General features: G+C 37.3%; 1 protein-coding gene across 1 annotated transcript in view; it reads right to left on the reverse strand.

Annotated features, from left to right (window-relative positions):
• The window catches only part of RBMS2 (RNA binding motif single stranded interacting protein 2), a gene marked incomplete in the record, with an annotated part of 64,584 nt that overhangs the window by 13,051 nt on the left and 39,816 nt on the right, over positions 1-11,717 (reverse strand). The window contains 10 exon segments of the mRNA XM_072408331.1: positions 2,438-2,521; positions 3,051-3,128; positions 4,132-4,242; positions 4,958-5,008; positions 5,495-5,588; positions 7,363-7,409; positions 7,496-7,605; positions 8,663-8,742; positions 9,505-9,662; positions 10,753-10,844. Coding sequence (XP_072264432.1) covers positions 2,450-2,521; positions 3,051-3,128; positions 4,132-4,242; positions 4,958-5,008; positions 5,495-5,588; positions 7,363-7,409; positions 7,496-7,605; positions 8,663-8,742; positions 9,505-9,662; positions 10,753-10,844 — 893 coding nt within the window.

Consider the following 11,717-nt stretch of genomic DNA (forward strand, 5'->3'; position numbering starts at 1 on the left):
GGAAGGTAAACCTTAATCCCATTCTCAAGTCTATTCAGGTTTTCCTCAAGAATCGTGATCTATTTTGTGCTATTCACCTTTCCTTCAATCCTGACCACTTTTTTGTCACTAACAATAAGGAACATTCTCACAGTATTCCTGGGATCATGAGAAGTGCTGAACTTCCCACGATTGCTAAAAAGTTAAGCTTTATTCTCATATGTCCAGAGAACCTTCTTGGGGGTAGTCTGCCACATGCTGTTGAGCAAACTGTAAACATGTATTGTTTTCTACTTTAAGCAATGGCTCTTTTCTGGCCTTAAAACCCCATTCTGTGAACAGTAATGCCTGAAATAGGCCTATGGACAGATGATCTTATCCCTGCTGCAGATTTTTGCAGCTCCTTCAGTGTTATCCTTAGGCTAAGTACACATGTGCAATGGTTCTCTGGTGCAATGGTGCAATAATCGACTCAGGGCCGAAATTGTACAACGCTCATCATCCATTATCCGAACGATCCACAGAAGATGGACGACCAAACATCGTAATGCAAGTGAAGAGGTGAGATTGCAACTAGGTGCCGCTCCTTCGTTCTCCTTCCTCCCCTCTCTATGGAGCAGAACGGTGATGTATGTACAGCACTCATTCATGCATTGTGCAGTCGTTTGTCGTTGGAAAGGATCGTGAAAGATTCTTTCTAACAACAAATATTGCACATGTGTATGTAGCCTTAGTGTCTTTGCTGCATCTCTTTTTATGGGGATTCTCCTATAAGGTTTGTATTGGTGCCATATTTTTTCCGTTTTTATTATATAGATTATAATGGATTTATTGCTGCTCTCAGTGGGATATTCAAAGTTTTAAAAATTTTTATTTGATCCAACCCTGATCCATACTTTTTCAGACAGCTTTGTTTGCAGTGCTTGGTTTTCATGTTGCTTGCTAAAGTGGTGTGGCCGAATTGGGGGCCATACAGAACTGATCTATTTACTGTATGGATACAGCCCCAATTGGACTTTGATTGCACACATCTGGCCCCTAATCAACCAATTATGTGACTTCTGACAGTAATTGAGCAAATCAGATCCCGCTAAAGGGATGAATATGTATGGACTTTCAGCCTTTTGTTCTTGGATGTAGGTATTATACACACAATTTTATTTTATTTTCACTTATTGCCACTTATTTTATTTTCACTTATTCACTTATAGCACATTATTGCCATGTTCATTACATAAAAACCAAATAAAATTCATTTTAATTTTAGGTTGTAATGCAACAAAACAGGACAAACACAGAGGGGATAAATACTTCAGCAAGACACTGTAGGTTCAGCTTCGGAAAACCCTTAAAATCAATTTCTAAGGCAATCGCTGTGCCTCCTTTTACAGCATGTTGGGCCCCATCACAGATTGCATGCAGCTGATCATTAGAGGCCCAAAAGAGGGGAATCCACACATTATTGTTTCTTCAAGAAACCTTATTTATCATTATGTTTAAACAATTCCTATTACCAAGTAGAAAACATGTACGTCAAGTTAAAACTTTTTTTTGCATACAGTGGCAAAAGGTGTAGAACCAGTTTTTGCTGCTATCTGGAGCTCTGTGGTTGTATCAATGATCCTGGGCTTCGGAGATCATTCAGCATTAAATGACAGGTGCAGTTGACCTCATTCTGATCTGCATTTGATCTACTTCAACCAGGTTTTTCCTACCTATAGACAAAAGCTGTTTACAACAGTCTCAGCATCAACCCACTTGGAGACATAGGCATTACAATGTGGCGGTCTGTATGAGGTAACCCTAGTTAGCTCTAGCTGTATGATTAAATCACACAGACAGCTGCACTATACCACTACCACACAACTCAGTGTTAATAAGGAGATTTTCTGTCCGTTTACTGGTGACATATTACTAGCCTTGAAGTAAGGGGAACCCTCCAAAAGCAACACAATTTAAGTGCTTTGTTTTTAAATAGAACAAATCTAGAACCCGTGTCGAGTAGTTCTGCCTGTATATCTGTTGAAGATTTGGACTCCTTTCCTGTCTGTTAAATCATTAGCAGGACAGGAAATGAGGGAAAATATTTGTAACAAAGCCCCAGATAGCAGTACAAATAGGATAGGATTTCCAGCTAATATGTGCTCAATCTACACATCAACATGCAATTATTATTTTAATCTAAAGCCTAAAAATAGTAAAAGCCATGTTACCTGTAAACACTTCAGGTAAATATTCCCTTTTCTGCTTCTGATCCTGAGCAATCGTCCCCTGAAATCCAGAGAAACTGACACTTCTGGGAGTCTCAGTCTCCTGGGTCCCTTACAGCTCTTCCTCGTATACAGCAGCATATGATTTACAGTTACTTCTTAAATGTAGAGGTTCATCTAAGACTAAGAATTATAGACATACAAATATTATAGTTTTCCTTTAAGAATTAACAGCCTTGTCCTCTTACCTACACTTTCTTTCACTGGTACGAATAAGCGGCGTGGTCTGTGGTGGGTTCCACGGCAACTTGTTGAGGCTGCCCGCTGCTCTCCTGAGCAAAACAAATAATTAGTTGGGGGTCTGTCAAATCTCACAACTTGCCTTATTGCCTAGTACCTTGAGAGGAAAACACTTCTAAACCTAAATCTAAAAAATGATAATAAATTTGTCAAATGCTCATTACATGTTTCCTCTTTTTCCTTCTTTTCTTTTTAATTGATCTGACCTGGGCTGGTGCCACAGGTAGGTAAATGTGTGCTAGCTAATTATAGTAGCAAAGGGAAGAACATGGCACTTATCAGGAACAATATTTCAGGAACAATTTTTCAATAACTATCAAAAACATATCACCAAATATGGGAATCCAACATGCTAACTCTAAACAGCTCTTCACATTGCTAAACATAGAAATATATTTCATAACATGAAAAAAGGAATGAAAACAAGTGCACAAATGAGCTGTGGAAACCAGGACAACAAAGGATTTGTTTTTTGTGTGCATTTTATAAGTCTACACTATTTTTCTATTTTAAGATCTCTTCCAAATTATTTTTTTACATTTATATAGAAGATCTTCTCACCTCTAGGGAGACAGTAGAAGGCACGGACGAGTACTGGGGGATGTAGGCCCCCTGCATAGCGGCTGCAGCTGGCATATACTGATGGTAAAAATGAAAAGAAAAGCTCTGTTAAAAATTATTACAGTGTAGCTTAAACTAACCAAATATCACAAGTAGTGCTTTATTTTTTAGGACAAGAGGTCACCTGTGAAAGGAGTGTTTGCCTACATACTTTTCTGGTGGCCCGTGTATCAAGCCACAGCTTCTCTTTTCCCCATTTGTATAACGCTTGTGCCCCCTCCAAACACTGTGGAATCTCCTGCTAACTCATATATATCTACAAAATGTACAAGCTGGTGGAATAAACCACAGAGGCTGGCAGGGAGAGCAAGTATTTGACTCATCTGATGGTTAAAAATGACTGGAGGGGGAAATATGGCAACTTTTCAATGCATGGGCTAGCATAAAGTATGTAAACACTGTTTTTTTACAGATGACCACTTGTCTCAAAGTAACCCTATGGTAGCAGAATCATGTTAAAGTAGAACTATAGTCCCACTTCACAAAATAAAGGATCAGGCAGTTGGTTACTACAGAAAGGGACAGGTGATGTCTTTTCTGCAAAAACCTGTCCTACCTGCCTGATCTCGCTGGTGAAATGTAAAAGCTGAGCTGCAGATGCACAGCATCAACTTTGGTTGCCAGGAATGAACTCCAGCGTGCCTGCACGGGAGTTACATTACCTCAGCACAGCCAATCAAGATGGCCAAAGACCATCTCTAGGAGGAGGAGGAGGAAAGGAAGATGGCTGTGCCCTGCAATGCAATTAAGATAGGCATTGGACTTTAGTTGCACTTTGCTACAAAATAAGCCGCTTCCTACTGGAAATATCAATATTTTTTTATAAAAATTACAACATCATACTTGTGCTTAAGACTATAAAACTTAGGTAATTCATCGCCGAACATATGTTTACTCTACGCCATTAAGATTTATGGTTTCGTAATTCTTAGTATCTTTGTTTCTCCATTACATGAGCATTATACATCATATTATGAACAAGATATATATTTATTTCAATTAAAAAATATAAAAATCTTACCGCTCCCGTGCTCCCGAGTGACAGGTGTCCCAGCTGTTGAGTCAGAGGTCCCATCATGGAAGCAGGCTGAATGGAAATAGCATGGTCCATAGTGGGAGTGAGGACAGTTCCCTAACAAAGAGCGCATGTTCAAGAGGCCACAATGCACACAACCACAATGTCACCTTCCAGCTATGCCACATGAAAGTAAATAGTCTAGATTAGGGAGTCTGTGCACCTCAATGAAGCACATTCTAAATGCTACCAAACAAAAGAAAGCCAAGGTGCCTGTCTATAGCAATGTTATAGGATAGAAAACTATGATTCTGTCCATCTTTGACAAACAAGGTTGAGAGCACTCAATTAGTGTACACTAAATAGCGCATATTTATGATGTCACATGAAAAGGCTATATTGGTATTTTTTGCTCTGTTTTATCGATATATGGAAATATAGATAAGTGACAGCATGTTAAATACATTTATATGGTTTCCTTGCTTATAGAAGATATCTTCAAAAGGGTTTTCATTTCTATTCTAAATTAATCTAAAGTCATAATTCAAAATTCATGTCCGTTTAACAATTTTCTGTGCCCCCAACATCCCAGACCAAAATCATCAATGCAGAGGCCACCTCCTAAAGAACAGCAGAAGGTGGCTCTTGCTCTTACAGAGAACATCAGTGTATAAAGTGGAAAACCCTTTTGGGGTATCTGACTAAACCAGCAAGGCTATAAAAATTGGTAGGGGCATAAAAGGAAGCTGGCACCAGTGGCAGAGCAGTGGGTGTAATAGGATAGTCAAGAGTGAATGTTGAGTTTCTAAATATGCAATTAACCAATACTTACTGCAGGCTGCATGAGGTAAGACTGATGATGCATCCAGGAGGGATTATGAACCTAAAAATAAACCAAACAAAGCAAGTTGATTTGTTTTCATTCATTTACAAAAACAATAATGTGGAAGTAAAAGACACAGCAGTACATTGTGGCTAAGGGCAACCACATAAGTATGCATATCCTAAGAATAAGTAGTACTATCTGTCAGTCCATGTTCATACCATACTGCCCTTTGTGCGTGAAAAAAGAATGATCACAGGAGATAAAATTTTTTCAAACACCACCAAGTGCTCATTACTATCTGACAATTAACCACTACATAGGTCAGTGATGAAACCACTTGTACCCTATATGTATGAATAGCAATTTTACAGAGCTCTAGCTGGTTAAAAAAAATATTCCTTATAATAAACAATTAAAAAAGTTGAAAAAAAGTTGAAAAAAAGTGAATGAAGCGCAAGCCTAAGCAGGTACGTCATCTAGATAAACATTGTCAAAACTGGAATTTCAACACAAATGCAGAAGTAAGAATACGATTAGTTTTACCTGATAAGAAGATACAGGTGATGGCAGGTATGGGGAGAGGGCTGCCTGAGCGATCACCCTGTTTGGGGCAATACTGTATGGGGTGGAATAAAACCTGAGAAACATCAAATAGTGAAATAATTGGTAAGCGCACACAATACTTCTTGATGGTAACTACAAATATGAAAATGTATACAATTTAAAATTCATACTAAAAACAAGTCCCTCTCATCCCTGCCCCCTTCTGGAAGTATATTCAGAATACCTGATTTATAGACTTGTTCCAGGTCAGTCACTTTGGATTGCATTGAAGATTTTTTTTTCTTCAAGGACAGATCAGCTATTGCATCTAATTCCTTTTAGAACATATTTCTTAAAGTGAACCCTTTCTTTGCACATACAGAGCCAACTAAAAAAGTTATCCTAACTCCCTTTCCTTTTCTTCTCTGCTGCTCCATTCAGACACTAGGAAAATGAGAAATACCCACCCAGGTATGGGTGAGCATTTAGCTAAATATTCCTCTTCTCCTTCTGCTATTACTAGATGCCTCCTAATTAAGCATGTGGGGGGCGGGAAGGATCAATAACCCTACATGAACTCTGACAAGTTGGTTTGGAGGGTGAACAGGGCTTAGATTACCCTGCGTCATGAAAAATGTTAAGTCTAACTTTAAATAATATTTTGTAAGGTTTACTGCCCTGGGAAAATTCTTCTCTGCCTATGATGGTGCATTTTGTTGTACCTCACCATTAAATGACAAGCCCTCCAATTGATTCTGAAACATTTTAGCAAATGCATTGTCATGGCATATCCCATAATCTACAAAACTAAAACAAGAAATGATTTGAAATAAAACTAGCTGCAATCCACACATTCTGCCCCTCCCATAAAAAAACAGACCCTTGCATAAAATAACAATAGAATAGCAAAAGGGGTTTAACTATCAAAGCAAACAAAGAGTCTCAATCGAATTAAAAAGCCCATTTAACAACCATCTAGCTCAACATCCACTCTACTTATCTGTTCATCTAGATCTATGTCGCTCCAGCCTTTTTTCTCAATCAGAGTCTCTCTTGCCTATTAGTATCTTTTAATGTGATCAATTCTTGCTTATTAATTTTTCATTAATTTATTTATTCATGTAAGATTAGATTGTATGTCTCTTTAGTGGAAGGGACAGATAGAATATATGCAAAATGCTGTATGAATGAATTGAGACATAATATTTAGGAATATGCACATGCCGTATTGTTTAATATATATACATACCATATTAAGTAATTGTGTGCTACCATTTTCTTTTTGGACACAATATACAGAACATTCAGGTACATTTTGAAAAATATATTATAATTTTACTTTATGAAAATGTGACATTTTTTAGAGGTCATAAAAATATTACTTCTGACAGTTTCCTTATGGCAAGAATCCCTAACTAATTGTCACAGTATTAGATATTTGGGAACATAAACCTGAATTTCTTTTCTGTGGTAGATATTGCTAGTTGACTAACTTCTACCTTTTTTCCCCATACATATCACAGATATTTAAAACTTTGTCATATAGAGCCTTCTCTCAATTACTTTTTTTGATTATGTTTATTATAAATCTGCAGATTCAACATAAGACCAGTGTTGTCCCCAGCCCCTTTTAGCCGGGTGCACCACCCAGCACTTTTCAGTAACTTCCCAGCTGCTTTTGGCTGGTTACTGAAGAATTGGGTCAAAATACAGAAGTTGCAACCTGCCTACAATTTCTTCCCACCCAGTTTTAAAAAAATTACTGGGTTGAACACCTAAGACATGTACTAAAATATGGAGCTCCTGTTAAGACAAAACAGTCTCACACGGCAAATAAATGTTAATTCAATAAAATTCAACAGCCTTACCCATTCTGCAGAGCAGTTGTAGGATCATATGTCAATGTCATTCCACCCTAAGGAACAAACAGAAATTAATGTATTAGAGATGCAAAAAGACAAGTACACCAACAAAAAGCACAAGAGAATATTGGAAAATTACCGTCTCTCCCTCTCGTGGCCAGCCACGTCCATTCTGAATGTATTTCCCCTGGGTTTGTCTTTTTTTTTGTCCTCCATCGGCAAACTTACAAAGGAGGGGTTCTTGTGGTGCTGAAGAAAGAGGATGATGATTAGAAGTTTAAAGATATATAACTAAAGTGAGCCCTGACGCTCTGTAATGTTGTGAGCTTTCTGGAGGCTGTGGAGTGTAGGAACAGTAATGTAATCAGATTGGTTACCCCCAGCACAACAATGCAGGTTATGTGTATTATGTGTATATATCAAACTGCTAATCTTAACACCAGCTCTACAACCTCTCACTTATCAATACAGCAATATCCCTTAAAGCTCAGGTGTGACTATGTGACAGCCAAAGTAAGAAGAACAACATATGACAGACCACATTTCCCAGCATCCCTGAATTACACTAGAAACCACGTGTTTACATGAAGAGTTTTATTTGATTTCTTTGGGATTTTATCATCTTGTTCAAATTTGGCTTTAGATGAGCCTTAATAATAATACTATATTTCTATGGCAAAGTCTCTCTATACTATATTGTATAATAATCATCATAAAAATCTTCTAAACGGCAATATGGTAGGTGTCACAACTACATTGATGTACAAATAGAATGTGCTTTACCTAAACTAAATCAAACTGGTGTTACTAACTACTGAACCATAGTGCAATACATCTTTATCAAACCACCATGTCTGACATAGGAAGATGGGGATTCATACAACACTGAAATAAATCTCCTACATGCCTCTCAATTGTGCAAGCTAGCCTGCGAGTTACTAGGCTTTCATGTTCTTAAATAGAACAGAATGTTACTGCTTCCTGTGTCTTCAAATGCAGACATTCATCCCTTTGTTACTGATGACCACAGTCGCCGAGAACAGGAAAATCCAAAATTTGATCAAGAGGTAAGGACAAACCTTTTAGTGGTAAATCGCCTCCAGGGACAAATGTTACTTTGAGAGATTTAACATGTTCTTTCCACAAAAAAAGCCATTTCTATTTTAAAGTTTAGCTCCCCTATAACAAATATAGTAACATCTAATATACAAACTCGTACTCCTGGTGCTGACCACGTTTTAGCTGCAAGTATAAACTGTGTTTAATAAATAGGAACTAAGGCAATGCAAACACAAGTTTTGGTTACCTGGGACACCAGGGGGCGTTTTCATGTATTTGCCATTGAAATGAGAAATCACAGCTTCACATTTCTCCGTAGATTCCATTCTGTCAAAAAAAAAAATAAAAAAAAAAAAAAATTTTACCCCAAAATTCCTTTCTCACCTAAAAACTGCATATACAATGGCACATGATTATATTTGTGTCTCACTGTCAATTCTTACTATTAGTGTAGGTATTTGTACATACTTTCTGCAGTTTGCATTATCCACATGACGTGCCCTAATTTAAATGTATACAAAATCACATGTAAAAAAATTAATGCAGCCACCATATCACCATATAGTCACCATACCATAAGATAATTATAAGCTGTGATATACATTGGACTTTTGTTCTTGGGTCCTTTTTTTGGTTGGTGTGATGAAACAAAGAGTACGTACTAGACACAAGCACACTACATATTAGTTCATTAGAATGATAATGTAAGTATAATATGAAAGTGCATTAAAATGATAACTAGGTACCCAATGATTATGTACAATCTATTACTGAACTGGTTTTCTAGTTTACTGCTGTGATGGTCTTCTCTAGTCTACTTTGAACAAGTTCTAAAGCTGGATTTGCTCAAAAATTCTGAAACTTTTGATTTTCACAAATATGTCATTAATTAACTGCAAGAAAAGGAAAATGTAATGGGGGAATATAAAGACATTGTAATTATGCAAAGAAGTGTAAAACATCAGTAATATTTTTCAAAATTGGAATTTCCCCTAAGATATGGAAAATTCCAAATTAGTCTCTGTACATAAAGAAAGTTAGTTAATACAGTAGTTCTGCTATTCTTTTAGACTATGAGGTCACTCTCACCTTGCAAAACCAACACCCCGACTGGTCCCGCTAGCATCACGCAGGATACGAGTAGATATAACTTGTCCAAAAGGTTTCAGCAGCGACTCAAGCTCCTGCTCATCCATGCTCACTGGCAAGTTGGAGATGTACAGGTTGGTGGGGTCTTGTTCTTGTTGCTGGAGATGGAACCATAGACCGCTCATAACTATTAAGAACTACACTGTGTGACATTTGTATTAATAGTGATTTTGCTAGAAAAGAAGGGACTTGGACTGTTTAATATTCATAAACTGTATGCTGACATCTCTATACAGTTTACATATAAGCATCAATTTTATACAATGAATTCAAAATTGAATTGGCTACATATCAAATGTTTTGTACAGTACACATTAAACTCTTGTTATTAAATTGAGGGAAGTGCTTCATTGCACTGCCAGTCTCCTTGGGAACAGTGGCCTCAGGAAGACTGAACATACTTGGGGTTATAAAAATACATACAAACAATGCTGCTCTTTTTTCATCAAATGCTGGCTTCCATTTCTTACTGCACAAGGCTTTATCTGCTTTGTCATATGTATTTCAAATGAGAGTTTTATATTCTGATTTTACATTGCAAGAGAATACATTGCAGAAAGTGGTACAAGTAGTGGAAGTCGATTATTCATTTAGAAAAAACAAGCCTAATAAATGTTTGCATGTCTATAAAGGACACCGTACTGTTCAAATCTCACGCCATTACATGTAATCCAGATATTGGTAACTACTATTATTATTATTTCTTTTACTTGGTAAAAATAGATGGAAAGTTAAGAGGGACGAAGCTCAGAATATACCAGTATATATGTACAGTAAATAGTTTCCATAAAATTCCGAGTTTATTTTTAATCCCCATTTTTACTAGGAAATTACAAAATTAAACACATTGTACCATTTACTGAGACTGCCTCACAGGAAGGTGCAGCCCAATTATGAGAACCGTCAGGTATAATGCAACAAAAATGTCTAACAATTGCATACATGAGGCCTTTATTAATGCGCACCATCCCTGCTAATGTATATTAAAACACCAAACCCAAAAAAACTTTTTTTAATGCATTGCTGAAAATGCGGAACATACTGATACCATGCAAATAAAAAGAATTCAATTATAGTTTATTTTTAATAGATTGCTGTCCTCCCCGGCTCTGTACTTTGCTGTAAACTCATGTGATAGCCTGAATCTTTCCTTCTACACTAAACGCTGAAAACTATTTCGCAACATACCTTTGCCATTTGGGCTTGCACCCCATTAGCTTTCAGAGCAGCTACTGCTTTTTGAGCTGCTCCAGGACTGTCAAAATCCACAAATCCATATCCTGCAGAGAAAGAAAGTAAATCAGAATAGCAAATATTAAAATAAACAGCTGATAGATTTCAGCTGTAACAGATAGATCAGATGTTGGAAAGCAAGGCTGTAAAATCATGTCAAATGGTAAACAGATCTTTTTTTGGAATATAGGGACAGAATCATGAGCAGGACCTGTTACAGAGGAGTCTAAGTCAACTCTGAGGAATCTAACAATCTAATAACTCTTTACAAGTGGGCTGGCTCCAATTCCATGTCCCATTGTAAAGCCACAAAATGAAGCAGCTGGTAAAGGCTGCTGGTGCAGTGAATGTAGAGCTGCATGTGGAAGCTGTGGATGTTGTTCTCCTCTCATCTCCGATCTGCAAAGTCAGCACCAAAATTATATTTTTATTCAATGAGCAGAAAGGGGGAAGGATGCAAATGATAAGCCTGCAGCCCTAAACTTACACTCTGGTTCATGTATTTCTAGCTACATCATTGCACATACAAGGTTATGACATATTCACTGTATTCAATGCAACATGCTAAAATTCTGCTCATTGTTACGAGGTTGTGGCTTTTTTGGACTTGAGTTGTTGAGGCATATAAGAATGCCTGGATTTTACCAGCCTGTTTAGTAAGCCAGTGCCAAAAGCACCTGATAATGGGAAAAAAAGGAGCAATGCACAGCAACCAGATTTTCTCCACTGCTATACCTATAGAGCATACATGCCGAAATCGACCATTTTAGTTTGAATTGCTTTATGCACGTGGATATCAAACTCACATAGTGTAATGTCTGATCCAACCACTGTGGGTGTGCAGGAGAACCTCTATTCACATCTATGGGAAATAAAGGTTGCTATGTACCTGCATAAAGTCTGCTCTAGGGAATCATTTT

The sequence above is a fragment of the Pyxicephalus adspersus genome, chromosome 1 (genome assembly GCF_032062135.1).
Source record: "Pyxicephalus adspersus chromosome 1, UCB_Pads_2.0, whole genome shotgun sequence".
Lineage (NCBI taxonomy): Eukaryota > Metazoa > Chordata > Amphibia > Anura > Pyxicephalidae > Pyxicephalus > Pyxicephalus adspersus.